Source organism: Ictidomys tridecemlineatus, chromosome 3 (assembly GCF_052094955.1).
Source record: "Ictidomys tridecemlineatus isolate mIctTri1 chromosome 3, mIctTri1.hap1, whole genome shotgun sequence".
NCBI classification, from domain to species: domain Eukaryota; kingdom Metazoa; phylum Chordata; class Mammalia; order Rodentia; family Sciuridae; genus Ictidomys; species Ictidomys tridecemlineatus.
Genome location: NC_135479.1, coordinates 146,370,955 through 146,387,923, shown reverse-complemented (window position 1 = coordinate 146,387,923; position 16,969 = coordinate 146,370,955). Strand labels below are relative to the sequence as shown.

At 36.8% G+C, this 16,969-nt stretch overlaps 1 protein-coding gene across 2 annotated transcripts in view; it reads left to right on the top strand.

Annotated features, from left to right (window-relative positions):
- The window catches only part of Slc15a2 (solute carrier family 15 member 2), a 35,491-nt gene extending 18,689 nt beyond the window's left edge, over nt 1-16,802 (top strand). Inside the window, exons 12-22 of one of the 2 annotated variants that reach the window (XM_005327655.5) lie at nt 881-913; nt 1,776-1,864; nt 3,035-3,116; nt 3,892-4,026; nt 4,551-4,715; nt 4,866-4,912; nt 6,428-6,538; nt 7,175-7,271; nt 13,659-13,805; nt 14,395-14,499; nt 14,833-16,802. In XM_005327655.5, the coding sequence (XP_005327712.2) occupies nt 881-913; nt 1,776-1,864; nt 3,035-3,116; nt 3,892-4,026; nt 4,551-4,715; nt 4,866-4,912; nt 6,428-6,538; nt 7,175-7,271; nt 13,659-13,805; nt 14,395-14,499; nt 14,833-15,003 (1,182 nt within the window). In that variant the 3' untranslated portion in view covers nt 15,004-16,802. The remainder of the gene's footprint in view (nt 1-880; nt 914-1,775; nt 1,865-3,034; nt 3,117-3,891; nt 4,027-4,550; nt 4,716-4,865; nt 4,913-6,427; nt 6,539-7,174; nt 7,272-13,658; nt 13,806-14,394; nt 14,500-14,832) is intronic. The other variant, XM_040270281.2, reaches the window with a different exon arrangement.
- The last annotated feature ends 167 nt before the right edge of the window (nt 16,803-16,969 follow it).

Below are 16,969 nucleotides of genomic sequence, written 5' to 3'. Positions count from 1 at the left end.
TCAGTTCACTCAAAGTATCATCCATGCTCTCAACTTTTCTACTTCCTAGGTTATGATATTATAGTTTTGAAAAAGACAGACAGGGTAGGGTGATGCCAGAGTCGTATTAACAGTATGTTTGAAGCCAGCCTGCTAAATATAATTTTACCTCTCCCTTTCTCTAGTAGTCCAAGATTAACCGTGGTGGTCCTCTTGTTGACCCTCTGGAGAACAACTTTGGAAGCACTGTGTCAGTGGGAATCCTCACCCTAAGAACAGTGTCTTTTCCTTTTCATTATTACCACTGATAACTGCAGTTGCTGAAATTAATAAAAACACACCAATTCTATCTTCTCCAAAGTCTAAGAAACGTATAGTATAGGTTGAGCATCCCTAACCCCAAAATCCATAATCTAAATTCCTTCAAAATCCTAGACTTTTTGAGTGTTGACATGATGCCACAAGTGGAAAATTCCAACCGTGAAACTTTATTTCATGCATACCATTATTATGAGTATTGCGTAAAATTATCTTTGGCCATGTGTATGAGAAAAATATAAAACATGAATGAATTTCATGTTTAGGGTCTCATCCCCAAGATATTTCATTATATATATGCAAATATTCCAAAGTGCAAAACATTTCTAATCCAAGCATTTCAGGTATACTCAACATGTACACAGAAAAGAATATTCTCCCTTAGGCCCATCAGCCTTCACCAAATGTAGCCAGAAGCCATTCCAAGTCTACTCTCAGTCCCAAACAGGCAAGATTGTGGTCGTCAACCAAAGATCTGATGAATTTTCTTTTAAATGCTTTTGCCTGCTAATTAGCAAGATTATTCATCTGGACTTTTCTTGTCTTCTGCACCATCTCACTACCATTTATTATAATGTTTCAGGGATTTTTTGTGCTTCAGCCGGACCAGATGCAGGTAAGAGACTTCCCTGTAGGCATGTGGATGTGTTTCTTTCCTCATCTATCCCTCTACCTGCAGTATTAGGATTAACAGCTGTAATCTGATGCATTTCTTCTTATGTACTGAGGAGGAACAACTGCAGAGATGATAAAATTCTTTTTAAACTTTAAATATTAGGAAAGTAGCTGTCTCCCAATTCCAGGGAGAGTGAGCTTGTCCCCCCACAGGTAAAGTATAATCATTGGATTTCTTTTTTGTCAAGGCAGTGGATAATGGAAACATTGCCAAAGAGAGTGTAAGCCTTTGTTGTGTGGGCAATGGAGTCAGAATCTGTTGATGACTCCCAGTTCCCTTTTAAGCCTCTTGTTCAACAATACCTACTTCTTTCTTCTCTCCTTCCTTTCCCTTGACTATGTCATATTCCCTTTGAGCTATGAAACTAAGCTATGAAAATAAGTCATAGTAGGGGCTGGGGTTATGACTTAGTGGTGGAGTGCTTGCCTAGCACATATGAGGCACTGGGTTCGATCGTCAGCACCACATAACAATAAACAAATAAATAAAATAAAGTTATTGTGTCCATCTACAACTAAAAATGTTTTTTTTTAAAAAAAAAAAATTTAAAAAGTAACAGTGGGAGAGGAGAACTCTGAATATGATTGGCTGAAAAACACTCTCAGAGAGAAAGTAGCCCCTTGGGATATTTGGAAGGTACTATACAAGGAAAATAGCCTTGGGAGCAAAGGGCTGAGAAATGTTGAATCGTTCCATATGTACTAAGTGTATGTGGATGAGAGTGCAAGCATGCGAATACCAGCATGTGCTCACACTTATGAGAGAACACTTGTAGCTAATCCTTTTCTACCATGCATTGCAGGTACTAAATCCCTTTTTGGTTCTTGTCTGCATCCCATTGTTTGACCTTGTCATTTATCCTCTGATTTCCAAGTGTGGAATTAACTTCTCGTAAGTGCTCACTATACCTTGAATTAACTACAAACTGATTCAGTCTTTGCTCACTTTGATACAGATTCAATACCTGTATGTTTCTACTTAATTATGTCTGGGTTTGGTTTATTGTTTTTGCTTCTATTTTTCCTCATTGAATTATGTGCCTATTAATATTGAAGAGTGGGAGTTAGGTGTAATCAATGAGAGTCAAAGCCTTCACTAGGAATGTAAGTGTGTGATATTGAAGGGGTGGGTCCAGGCTTTATTAAAAGTCAAAAGTATATGAGGGTAGGCTCCTAAACCAACTTATTGCTTTGTCTTTGCATGTTGCTTCTTCAAAGAAGCCCAAAGTTTTTGATGATAGTTAATTCCTTTAAATTTACCATTGTCCCTATGAAACAAGCGGGGAACAGGGTTGGGCAGAGGTTAGAATTTTTCCCAATTACTCCTTCTCTCCTATTTTAGAAGTTATTCTTTGTAGTAGAAGTTATTCTTAGTAATATTTTCCAGAGGAGGGTTTCAAGTCTCCTTTTTAAATTATTATTATTATTATTATTTTGTTTTATTATTATTATTATTTTACTGCATTCAAATGGCCTATCATTTACTCACCACTCACTGAACAGACATCAGGGAGTTCAGGACCAAGTGCTATGCAAATGTAAATCAAGCACAGGTTTTCCCATCCAGGGGTTTACTGATTAGTAAGGGAGCTAGAGCACATGTGAGAATAACGATTACATAGGTAAATTATGTTAAATGCTCTAGGAAGGGAAGATGAAAATGGTAGAAAGGTGTAGAAAAGGAGAGAGTCCTTCCAGTCACCAGGGTCAAAAAAAGGCTTCTGAAGAAGAAAATAAGTTAAAGCATGTACAGGACCTGATATATGGTAAATGTTCAACAAATCTGGTAGTATTGCTGTTATTTTTGATATTATGACATAATGAATAGGAAACTCATAAGTCAAGGTAGAGGTGGGAAAGGGTGGTACAATTTACAAAGAGAAGTTTGATGTGCCTCTAGTAAAAGAAGGGGGAGAAGATGTATTAATAAGAGTTCTGGGAAAGGCTTTGAAAAGTAATTGGTAATAAATCAGGAAAGGTCTTTAATGATAGGCTGAGGAGTTTGGAATTCTTACTGTAAAGTCTAAAGGATAGAACAATTCTCTCTCCCTTTTGTCTGCAGATCACTCAGGAAAATGGCAGTTGGCATGATCCTAGCATGCCTGGCATTTGCAGTTGCAGCAGCGATAGAAATAAAAATAAATGTGAGTTCAACAAATCTTAAGCTCCAGGAGGGCAGGACCATATCTGTCTTGTTCACTGTACTGACTTGTTCACTCTTGATTCCCTGGGACCTAGCACAGTATTTGTTTTATAGGAAGTGCATGGTAAGTATGCATGATAGGTAAATAGATACGGATGCAAAATGAGGTCCAACTTTTGCATGAATGATTCAGAGTTTATTTTCAGGGAATTCCCAAACACTAATATCCAAGATATCTAGCCATCTGTTTAGGGAACACAGGCTTTTGTGATGCCTTTCCAAATACTTAATAGATTATTGTTGGCAGTCAAATAGCCACTAATGGGGAGTGAAGTGTAAGGTCACGACTGAGTTGAAAAACACATAGTTTGTTTCCTGGCATTGGTGCCTGCTTCACTGAACTGTTTCCCCCTTCAAGTTACCATTAGGGTTCTCTAAACCAAACACTCTTCTTCTTTTTTGGGGGGGGGGGTGCCGGGGATTGAACTCAGGTACACTTAAGCACTGAGCCACATCCCCAGCCCTATTTTGTATTTTACTTAGAGACAGGGTCTCACTCAGTTGCTTAGGGCCTCACTTTTGCTGAGGCTGGCTTTGAATTTGCAATCCTCCTACCTCAGCCTTCCAAATTACAAGTGCCAAATGCTCTTCAGAGGGAGAAAACCATGTCCTTTTGACTACATAGGTTAGGTTGTCAGAGCAGGACCAAGTTATGTGTTATCATGTTCCGGGAGGGTTATTTGTTGGTGATTCCAATATATGTTATTTGTTCTAAGGGAATGGCCCCACTCCAGCCAGGTTCTCAAGAAATCTACCTACAAATCTTGAACCTGGCAGATGATGAAGTGAAAGTGACAGTGCTGGGAAATGGAAATCATTCTCTGTTGATAGAGTCCATCAAATCCTTTCAGGTGAGTTATGAACCTGAATGAATCAGAAGCTTTATGTACTGTATTGACCTTGATTTTTTTTCTTAACATGAATTGTATCATAAACATTTCCTGTGTTCTTAGATAATTTATGACAACATGATTTTAATGAGTATATAATATTCCATCCTATATATATAGTTAATTTAAATATTTTCCTATAGACTTTCAAGTTTTTATTATTATATATAATCCTATAATGAACATCCTTACTCATGAATCTTTATGAATGCCTCTATTTCTTATGGTACATTCGTAGAACTAACTAATTCAAAGAAAGAAATTATTAGTATCTGATGAGGTGATTCACCCTGAGATGCTATGAAATTGCAGTATCCAAGCTGGGTTAGCGGGCTCAGACCTGTAGCTCAGTGGTAGATAGCTTACCTAGCATATATAAGGCCCTGGGTTTAATTCCCAGTGATTCCCAAAACAAAAAGTAAAACATACGAAAACATTTTCAAGCCGGCATAGAAGGTGAGTGTAACAGGTACTTCATTCTACAGAAAACAACAAATTATTCCAAACTGCACCTGAAAACAAAAAGCCAGGATTTCCACTTCCATCTGAAGTATCATAATTTGTCTGTCCATACTGAGCATTCTGTGGAGGAGAAGAACTGGTACAGTCTGATCATTCATGAGAATGGGAAAAGTGTCTCCAGCATGATGGTAAGTTGAGGAATTGCCCATGTTCCAAGTTGCCATCTCAAAGTAGGATGGCTGGCTCATCCATATCAAGGATCTGTCTGCTGATTCAATGTTCTGATCATCGGTTCCCTTTATCAGCTATTACTGATCTTTTACTTTCCTCTATTCTAGGTAAAGGATATAGAAAACAAAACAACAAATGGGATGACAGCCATCAGGTTTGGATATCAGGCAGACCCCAGGCCACACCATTTTCTTGAATCTGGGGGTCTCTTCTGATCGTTGGGGCTTCAGATAAAGAGGCCTCATTTGACTTGTTCTGAACAGGGATTGTCTCTCCTAGAAGGTCAGGGACACTGGTGTCTGAAAGCATCTTCCAGGGCAGGGAGAGGGAGCTAGGCTTGCTTTCTCATGTGGAATTAAAAAAGGACACTATCTCCATATGCCTGCTCTGCTCCACTGCAAATATTTTTCTCCTGTATTTTATCCATTTATCTTGACCTCAAGAAAATAATTTAAGTACTTTCTTTCTGTGGCCATGAGAGACAAATTTAGAAGTAAGCAAGTAATCTCCCTTCAAAGTTGGCAATTGGAAATCTGTTGTTTAAATTATTGTAAATCTACAGTGGCATTGTGGTGTCGTCCACATTTTTAAGTCAAAAGATTTGATTTTGAATCTAGACAAAGCTGAAGCAAGGGATAGATACAGAGATGGAGCACCAAAGAGGTCACCTGCTGTCTGTGGTAGGAATTAGACATGAGATACACGTGCCTTGTATGTGCCACCAAGATGAGGTAGTTGTTGTTAAGAAGAGTGTTGTACAGAAGTTTTGATGAAAAATCTGAATTTCACTGAAGGATGGAACAATCATAATCACTTGCTTTTGAATATTCTTCAGGAAAAGCAAACAGCTCAAAATCAATAAGGCAAGAATGAGGCCAGAAAGCCAGAGAACTAAGTCTTACAAGAGGGTGGGTATTTTTTAGATCAGCGCAGGATGATCTATAGTCCAGGAATCAAGCTGTAAGACTCTGAGGAAACTGCCCTTCTTTTCCCCTGGCAGAGACCAAGGCAAAAGCTATCAAAACAGAAATGTACCAAAAACCCATTTCGAGGAATTAATCTAGGGACTTAGGTTGAGAAGACTGGAAAGTTGGTTCTGGAAGGGTCCAACGTTTCTGGAGACTAGAAAACAATAACAAATTACTATGCACTAAGATCTAAGTTTTTCATGAGTCAAATGGGACTTCCTTCATGATAGGGTAAGATGTCACTTTTATGTAAATAGTTTATATTTAGTTATCTATTATATATTATTATATATTATATTATAATAATTATATTATTTTTTAGTAAAGTCTCAGTTGGCGAATTCCACCATTAAGAGGAAAAGAAATTGGATATACCTAAGCTCTATTAGAAAGGAAACTCAGGTTGCAATTGGGTGATCATGACAGCGTCCATCCAGCTAGAGATCTGGTGAGAATGTGACAGATGATAAGTTAATACCCCAAGAAGAAGAAGTTAGAGAAAGTTAAGACTACTGATTACTTCTTACATGTGACTTCATTCATTTGTCTGGATAAGTATGTATCATGAACCTTTAAGTTACCAGGCATTATTCTAGGCACTGGGGAAATAGTGATAGGGAGAATAGAAAAGGTCCCTACCCTCTTTTATCAGGTGTCCTGTTTGTATCTGTCTGATTTGTAAATAATTTCTCTACCCTCAGGTTTATTAACACTTTGCGTACAGATGTCAACATCTCCCTGGGTACCGACACCCCCATCAGTGTTGGTGAAGACTATGGTGTGTCTCCTTACAGAACTGTTCATAGAGGAGAGTAAGAGCATTGCCCTGTGGACTTTTTAATTTTATCAAGAATTGTTTTTAAAATGCTATCTTTGTCTATAGATGGGGAACTTAGGTACGTCTGTATAGACAGACTCCTACTGCTTTTCCATTCTTGCCTCCTGCCCTCAGTCTCACCATTTTTAGGCAGGGATATGTTGAGATCATGGTAGTTGTGATGGCCACACTGGGTAGTTAACATGGCCCATCTCTGTGAGGTTCACAAACTTCATTATTGATTCTGGCTCTTACTCTGTGGGATGTTTCATTGGCACTTCATTACTTAGAATTTACCCACTCAGGTTCACTGTGTTTACCTTATGACCTGTTCCACCAGGTCTTAAGATTTGCACAAGAAACTTCACCTGGGCCTGAAATCTACAAAAGATGATTTGTGCCTTCTTTATTCAGATTTAGGACTTAAAAACAAAAACAAAAACCTTACAGGCAATAAAGAGCTCATGGTCAGAAGCAAATAACCTGGCATGAAAATAACTTGTTCCTAGAAGCATCTCTCTTCAAAGAGGTGACTTTGCTCATGATCAGTAGACAGCTGGGATCACTCTTTTCTCTGGAGATGAGTGCTGAGCTATGCTGCATATCCTAACCTAAACTCATCCTTTTCCAGATACCCTGAAGTGCATTGTAAAACTGAAGATAAGGACTTTTCTCTGAATTTGGGTCTACTAGACTTCGGTGCATCGTATCTGTTTGTTATTATTAATGTAAGTAGCTCACAGCTACCTCCCTTTGCCCCCTTCCACCACATCCTGGGGTCCTTTTGGCAGGGACGAAGGGCAAAGGGAGAAGACTCCGACAAGACAGGATCAAGTGCTTATTTCTAATGTAAGGTGGCAGTTTCTACAGTGATTTTTAGAAAGCCCACTGTCTACAGAGGGAATTTAAATAGAAAATACATCAGCAATAGGCAAATCTTATTGGGAATGGGAAACGTAATTCATCTTGAGTCCTCACTATGAGATCACGTGATCTACTCCAGTCTCATTATAGCCCTAAGAAACCAAAGCTTATTAATGCAAAATTATTTATGTCTTCTTGTGTGGCTCCATAGGCAGGTCTCCTAGCTCTCTAGAAATTTAACCTACTAACTCATCACAGTCTGAAATACCAATACCAATAGTAAATGTCAATTGCCACACAAAGTTTGGGGATCTGTTAACTGATCAGTCCATCAAAAACAATTGTCTCAGCAATCAGGGCAGGGTACGTCTGCATTTTAATTTTGGTACCAATCTTGGTTTAAATTTTATTATTTGATTACTTTTGACACTTTTAAAGATAAAAAAGAATGAGTAGGAGAGAATATTTCTAGAGGTGTGATGAGAATACCAAGTATACAATTTTATATAATTTATTGATTAATTAATTTAATTTGATCCTTTTGGTCATACATTTTTATTACATGTTTGTTGAGATATGATTAGTATGCCGTATAATTTACCCATTTAAACTATACAATGGCTGTTACTATATTAATGTGTTCAATATATGTTGATATGTATTCAATATATAGAGAGAAAAAACATTCCATAGTGTGCATTCAGTGGTTCCTAATATAACCAGAGTTGTACAGTTTGGAACATTTTTCATCACATCATAAAGAAACCTCATATGCTGGGCACGTGTAATGCTAGTGGTTCAGGAGATTGAGGCAAGAGGATTGTAAGTTCCAAGCCAGCCTCAGCAATTTAGCAAGGCCCTAAGCAACTTAATGAGAATCTCTTTCAAAATAAAAAAATAAAAGAGGCAGTGGATGTGGCTCAGTAAACCCCCCTGAGCTAAATCCCTACTATAAAAAGAAAAAAGAAAAAGAAGAGAAACCTCATATTCCCATTAGAAGTCACTCTCCATTTCTTCCTAAACCACTAGTTCTAGGCAACCACTATTCTACTTTCTGTCTATGATATTTTGTATTCTGGACATTTCATGTAAACAGAATCACATGCTGGGCATGGTGGCACATGCCTATAATCCCAACGACTTGAGAAGCTGAGGCAGATGGTACAAAGTTCGAGGCCAGATCAGCAACTAGCCGGACCCTGTCTTAAAATAAAAAAATGAAAAGGGCTGAGGATGTAGTTTAACGGTAGAATGCTTCTGGGTTCAATGTCCAGTACCAAAAGAGGTAAATAAGTGAGTAAAAATAAAAATAAAAGAAATCATAGAATGTTTTTGTGTCTGCTTCTTTCATGTAGCATAATTTTTAAGGCTCATCCATTAGTGGTTCATTTATTTTTTATTTTTAGTTTTTCCTTTTATAAATTTTCCTTTGTTACTTTTTATTTTTTTATATGATAGTGGAATGCATTACAATTCTTATTACACATATAGAGTACAATTTTTCATATTTCTGGTTGTATACGAAGTATATTCACACCAATTAATTCATTTATTTTATTACCAAATAATATTCTACTGTATGACTATACCGCTTTTTATTATTTACCCATCAGTTGATGTACAGTTGAGTTGTTTCTGACTTTTGAGGTTTATAAATAATTGTGCTATGAACCTTCATATGCAGGTTTCTGTGGGGACATACATTTTCATTTCTTTTGGCTATATACCTAGAAGTAGAATTCCTGGGTCACGTGGTAACTCTATGTTAACCATTCATAAAGCTTCCAGGCTTTTCCAAAGCAACTGCACTATCTTACATTCCCACTAATAGTGTGTACAGGTTGCAATTTCTCTACATCTTCACCAATATGAGTTTCCTTTTTTGGTTAGAGCCACTTTGGTAGTGTGAAATAGCATCTCATTAAGGTATTGACTTAGATTTCCCAGATGGTTAGTGATGTGGTTAGAGAAGATGTTGAACATCTTTTCATGTGCTTCTTGTCCATTTGTATATCTTTGGTGAAATGTCTATTTTGATCCTTTGCCCAATTTCTAATTGGGTTATTTATCTCTTTTATTATTGACTTGTAAACATTCTTTATATATATTAGACATGCCTATTGTCAGATAGATAATTTGCAAATTCTCCCACTTAATAATTTGGTTGTTTTTTAACTTTAGTGATGATATCTGTTGAAGCACAAAAGTTTTTAATTTTGTTCAACTTATCTACTTTTTCTTTGGTTGATTATGGTTTCAGTGTCATATCTAAGAAACCACTGCCTAAACCAAAGTCACAAGGATTCATGCCTATGGTTTCCTCTAAAAATTTTATAGATTTAGCTCTTACGTGTAGGTCTTCAATCTATTTTGAGTGATATGTAATGTGAGCTAAGGTGTTCATTTTCATTCTTTTGTATGTATATATTCAGTTTCCCTAGCACAATTGATTGAAAAGATTTTCTTTCCCTCATTAAATGGTTTTGAAGCTCTTGTTGAAAATCATTTGACCTTAAGCGTGAGGTCTTATTTTTGGTCTCTGAATTCTATCCCATGATCTACATGTCTATCTTGTGCCAATGCCAAATTGTTTTGTTTCCTATTTCTTTGTAGTAAATTTTGTATTCTGGAAGTGTGAATTTCCAACTTCAGTTTCCTTTTTCAACATTGGTTTGGTTATTTGGGGCCAATGAATTGCCGCGTAAATTTTCAGGATCAAATTAGGACCAGAAGCCAACTGGGATTTTGCTGGAGACTGCTTTTACATATCACTCAAAATAGATCGATCATTTAGAGGGAAGTTCTGCCATCATAACAATATTAAGTTGTCTGTTCAGTAAACATGAAATGTCTTCCATATATTTAAGTGTTCTCTATTTTTTTGAAAATATTTTGTAGCTTTCGGAGTATAATAACTTTTAGATTTGCTTTGTTAAATATATTCCTATGCATCAATACTTTTGAAGCTGTTGTTAATGGAATAATTTTCTTAATTTCATTTTCAGATTGTTCATTGTAAATTATAGAAATACAATTGATTTTTTTAATTTTAATCTTTCTATATCATCCTGCAACCATACTGAATTTATTTGTTAGGTTGAATGCTTTTTTTAGTGGACTCTTCAGACTTTCTACCTACAAAATCTTGCTATTTGCAAATAGAGATAACTTTCTTTCAATCTTGATGCCTTCATTTCTTTTCCTTGCTTGGTTATTCTGGTACAATGTTGAAGTTAGAGCAGATGTTCTCTGGGGGTGGAGTGGGGAGCATTCAGTCTTTTATCATTAAGTAGGTTACATGTGGGTTTTTCATAGATGCTGTTTATGAAATTGAAGTTTCCTTTTATTCATAGTTTTTTGAGATTTTATTTTATTTTCCCCCTGATCATTTTATCATAAATGGGGTTGAATTTGTCAAATGCAAAATGAAATTTTGTACATTTATTTAGATGATAATGTGGGTTTTGTCTTTTATTCTGTTGATATGGCATGAAGCATTAATTGATTTTCAAATATTAAACCAATCCAGACCAATTAATTTTCTAGGACTGCTTTAACAAAGTATCACAAGCCGAGTGGCTTATGCTATGGGAATTTATTGTCTCAGTTACGAAGGTTAGAAGTCAGAGATGAAGATGTTTGGTGGGTTTGGTTCATTCTTAGGGCTGTGGGGTAGAATCTGTTCCATGCCTCCCCTATACCTTTTGGTGGTTTTCTGGAAATTTAGTATTCCTTGGGGTGTGGTACAATCACCTCAATGCCTGCCTTCATCTTCACATGGCATTTTTCCTATGTGCTTCTTTGTGTCCAAATTTCCCTTTTTAAATATAAGGATACCTATCAAGTTGGTCATATATCCTAATGACCTCAATTCAATGTGTCTAACTGCATCTATAAACAAGCTTATTTCCAAATAAGGTTATATTTTCAGGTACTGGTGTTAGAACTTCAACACACAAGTCTTGAGGGACACAATTCAACTTGTAACAGTTGTATTCCTGGTGTTATTTAATTTTTCATTTATTCTCTCTTATATGCTGATCGAGATAGAGGCCATAGATAATTCTAAATGCCAAAATCGAATAGGCACTTGGACCAGAAGTCATAAATTGGGGGCCTGGGGACCCAGTTATTTCTTTTTTTAAAATTTATATATGACAGCAGAATGCATTACAATTCTTATTATATAATTTTTCATATCTCTGGTTGTATACAAAGTATATTTGCACCAATTCATGTCTTCATACTTGTACTTTGGAAAATAATGATCATTACATTCTACCATCATTAATAATTCCATGCCCCCTCCCTTCCCCTACTACCCCTCTGCCCTATCTAGAGTTCCTCTATTCCTCCCATGCTCCCTCTTCCTTTCCCACTATGAATCAGCCTCCTTATATCAAAGAAAACATTTGGCATTTGTTTTTTGGGGGGAATTGGCTAACTTCACTTAGCATTATCTTCTCTAACTCCATTCATTTACCTGCAAATGCTATGATTTTATTCTCTTTTATTGCTGAGTAATATTCCATTGTGTATATATGCCACATTTTTTATCCACTAATCTATTGAAGGGCATCTAGGTTGGTCCCACAGTTTATCTATTGTGAATTGTGCTGCTATAAACATTGATGTGGCTGTGTCCTGTAGTATGCTGTTTTTAAGCCCTTCAGGTATAGACTGAGGGGAGGGATATCTGGGTCAAATGGTGGTTCCATTCCCAATTTTCCAAGAAATCTCCATACTGCTATCCATATTGGCTGCACCAATTTTCAGTCCCACCAGCAGTGTATGAATGTACCTTTTTCCCCACATCCTCACCAACACTTATTGTTGCTTTTATGCATAATAGCTGCCATTCTGACTGGAGTGAGATGATATCTTAGAGTGGTTTTGATTTGCATTTCTCTAATTGTTAGTGATGTTGAACATTTTTTCATATATTTGTTGATTGATTGTATATCATCTTCTGAGAAGTGTCTGTTCAGGCCCTTGGCCCATTTATTGACTGGGTTATTTGTCCTGGGTTTTTTTTTTTTTTTTTGGTTTTTGTTTTTGTGCTTAGCTTTTTGAGTTCTTTATACCCTAGAGATTAGTGCTCTGATTTGTGAGGGGCAAAGATTTGATCTCAAGATATAGGCTCTCTATTCACCTCACAGCCTTTTTTTTTTTTTTTTTTTTTTTGCTGAGAAGAAACTTTTTAGTTTGAGTCCATCCCATTCATTGATTCTTGATTTTAATTCTTGTGCCACGGGAGTCTTATTAAGGAAGTTGGGAACCCAGTTCTTTCTATAGACCTATCTTGTTTGGCTTGCATTTGTTGACAAATAAAATAAAATAATTAATTGTTAATATTTAAAATTCAAGAGGTTTTACCTAGGAACTTGGATTGCTAAGTGTCTTGGAATAAAGTCAGGGATTCCATAACAGATATTACTGTGTCACTTGGCTGTTGCTTTAGTGGCTGTACCCTTTAGATGGAACCTGTGCTGTCCACCTCACATAGTTCTTCCCATTTCCATTTGACACGTTTTATTTACTTAATGACTTGAATTTGAACATTTGACTATCTGACCTTGATTTAGAAGCTCAGTTCATGATCTTCTCTTCTGAGAAAATACAAATAGATGCCTAGATTATTTGTACTCTCAACAGAAGCAAAACAGGAAATCTTTACCATATTATTTTGAACCCAATGGCTTCTAAACTCAGAGAATTAAGGGTATATTTGGGCATCAATTTATTTATCTCACATACTTTAAAAAATATTTTTAGTTGTAGATGGACACAATATCTTTATTTTATTTATTTTTTTTTATGTGGTGCTGAGAATTGAACCTAGTGCCTTGCACATGCTAGGCAAGTACGCTACCACTGAGCCAGAACTCCAGCTCCTCTCACAGACTTTGTTTTTTTTTGGGGGGGGGGTGGGGGTTGTTTTTGTTTTTGTTTTGGCAGTGCTGGGAATTGAACCTAGGGCCTTGTGCATGTGAGAAAAGCACTATACCAACTGAACTACATCCTCAACCCCACTCTCACTTAATGTAACTAATTGAAGTCTGGCAATTGAGCATAGTGTTACCAAAAAAAAAAAAAAATTAAAAACTAGAATTGTGTGGAGATGTTCAATCTTTTCAAAGTAGCAAAAGGATGAAAATTTTAAAAGGGATGGATATAGGTCATAGAATGCTACAATTAGGCATATTTTCTTGAGACTACAGATAAGACCATTTCCTCTTTCTTTCACTAAGATCACCAATCAAGGTCTTCAGGCCTGGAAGACAGAAGACATTCCAGCCAATAAAATGTCCATTGCATGGCAACTACCACAGTATATTCTGGTTACAGTTGCTGAGGTCATGTTCTCTGTCACAGGACTTGAATTTTCTTATTCTCAGGTAAGACTTTCTAAGTGAAACATAAAATGGAATCATTGCTTGAGGGATAGCAAGTTTTAATTCTAGCACTGCCTTACATAGGTATGTGATCCTGGCCAAGACCTCCATCTCTTTTGACCTTGGGTTCCTATGTATGACCCTGAACAGTCACCTTGACTGCCAGGATCATGACAGTGCAGCCTAGCTGTACATGCTGTTTGGGCTCTGGGAAAGAACACTTAAATATGAAGACTCAGCTCAGTGGAGTTAGACTACCTAAGTTCAGATTTTGTCTGCATGACTTTTGTGTAACCTTAAGCAAATGAATTATCATCACTCAAATGCTATTTTTCTTTTCTTTTAAGAATACTAATATAACTTATCCCTTAGGATTGTATAAAGATTATATGACATAATGAATTAAAATATTCAAGAGTTCTAATTTTTTCTTACTGTTGACATTATTACCATCCCTGGAATCAATGTGATAGTTGAACTTAGTGGGGGAAATTCAAATATGGAAACTGTCACGGGAGAAGTTTACTGGATAGACTTCTGGGGTAAAGGGTTGGCATATAGTTTGTTTACTTACAAACCTGGTCTTCCCTAGGCTCCATCTAGCATGAAGTCTGTACTCCAGGCAGCCTGGTTGTTGACTGTTGCAGTTGGGAATATCATTGTGCTTGTTGTGGCGCAGTTCAGTGGCCTGGTACAGGTATGGATCCAAGGGAAACAAGGAGTTCGTGTCTACTCACCCATCTTCAAGCAATTTTTTTTCTTCCTTTTCCCTATCTTTCTGTTTCCTACATTCCCCACTCAGTGCTGTGATATGAGATGGACTGGATACCTAGAGATTGTCAAGAGGTAGATGTGTGGGTGGCAATAATGACCACCCTATGCCTATGTGAGGAGAGGTCAGTGAATCCAGGAGAAGTCTATCTGAATTGGTGAACCCCAAGTCAAGGTGCTCCTCAGTCTCCACCCCATAAAGTTCTCTTTAGTTTCAGGTTTCTCCATATTCTCCTCTTGTATTTATTTCTCCCTGCAGTGGGCTGAATTCATTTTGTTTTCCTGCCTCCTCCTGGTGGTGTGCCTGATCTTCTCCATCATGGGCTACTACTATGTACCTGTAAAGTCAGAGAATATTCACCAACCAGCAGATAAGCAGATTCTCCAAGGGGAGGTGATCAACTTAGAGACCAAGAATACAAAGCTCTGATGATTCCCTGGACTGACTCCAGTTCCTGTTCCTGATCTCAGTCATCACCCATCTTCAAGCAATTTTTTTTCTCCTACTGGTTTAGGAGAAAGGTTACATCATATCTGAGCTGATTTCTTATACCTTTCTCCCATGATAGAGGTAATTTCAGAACTGAATTTTCTAGTACATCTTTCATCAAGGCCCTAAGACACCGTGTTTTCCCATCCATCAGTGAACTCAGCAAACCTTCTGTCATTCTCAAGCTGGCCTCATGTCTCCAAATGGGCATAAAATGTAAGTGTGTGATAGAAAGAAATCTCTATAGAAATAAGTCAGTTATGGAGGATTCCTTTAAAGGTATCTGCCATCTAGAATTGATGACCCCAATTTTTGAGGTGCTAGTTTAGAGGCAAAAATGCACAATATTAGAGACGTGGTTTTTCAAGTTAATTTATCAGTAATGTAATTGTGTTCTTCACAAGGACCTCTAGAGTGTTTTTTGTGGTATGATCTGGTCCAGGGAGTGGCTGGCTTGTCCATGTTTAATAAGATCTTATATGGAAGGAGACAATATGCCATTTTGTTACCATATAGAAGATGTATCTTTCTGATTACCACAGTACTTACATACTCATGCATATATCCCATTTCTCAGTACTTACAGATCCTGGAAGCCATGTTAAAAATAGTGAACATTAGTAAACATTGTCCTGGGAAATAGAAACAAATAGAAATTGCAGAAATCCTGATGAGCTGTTCAGTCCTCTACAGTGCACATTGCTCTTAGGAACTGTTTGAACCCTTGGACTACATGCTCTTCTGTGCATAGCTGTATTGACATTAACTATAATTTTGCAACTTAACTTTTCAGTATTGCCAGGACTGCTTTTTCTTATTATTACTTCTTGTTTTGCTTGTTGCAACAGATCTTTAATAACAAAAGGCTTTTATACAGCCAACTTCCTTTAATTTTTTTTTCTTTCATTTAGCCTCAAAGTTTTGAGATTTTTCCTGGCTTACTTTCTCCATAAATATATAAATGCTAATTCTTCCTTTAGTCTTGGAAATTTCCTGCTTATTCAAAAAGGGTAATATTAATTATCAGATTTGAGGTTCTAAGTGATAATAACATTCAACATAGGGGAATGGTCCTGCCTGAGGATTCTATCAAAATCTGTGTGTGAGAGGGACCAGAGAATGAGGGGTTTTTGCCTGTATGAATGAAAAAAGTTGAGAAACTTACCTTGCACACAATGAATTAATGATGGCACAGACCTGGAAATATGATTGTGCAGTACATTTCTTTTTTATTTAATTTTTTATTGGTTCTTTTTAGTTAAACATAACACTAGGACTCATTTTGACATACGTATAAAAGCCTGGAATATAATATCAGGGTCTAATTCAGTCCCTGATATTTCCCCTTTCTCTCCCTTCCTCTCTCCCCTGCTTCTTTCTCTCTACTCTCTTGATCTTTCTGTGCAGAATATTTCTGTTGAACCTGAGGGCCTTATTCTATTCATTTTACTTTGCTATTCTCATCTAGAACAGTGCTGGGTTTCACATTATTAACAATATAATAGGTAAGAGAATTTCCCCTAGTTCCTCAAGTTTTATATACTTTAGTGTTCATAACTAAGGTTTCAGAAGTGCAAAACTGGCAGCAATACCATTCAGTTTCCCCAGGTATATTGATGTGAATCTGACTGTACTCATTGTTAAGCTGCTTTAAACCAAACTGTGTTGTAAATTTTGTTTCAAGAAATGTTAACACTGTTCGGTGAATAAAAGTGTCTATGGACAAATATGTTTGGGAAGTGAGGCATACTGTCTTATTATTTGCAAATTAAAGATCGAGAGATCCTGTGGAAAATAAGATAAAAAAATAAGATAAAAAACTCACGAGGCATTGTTTAGCTTAATGTGCTATCATGTTCTGCAGAACACTAGTTTCCACAAAACTGTTAGGCAGTTCTTTGATATG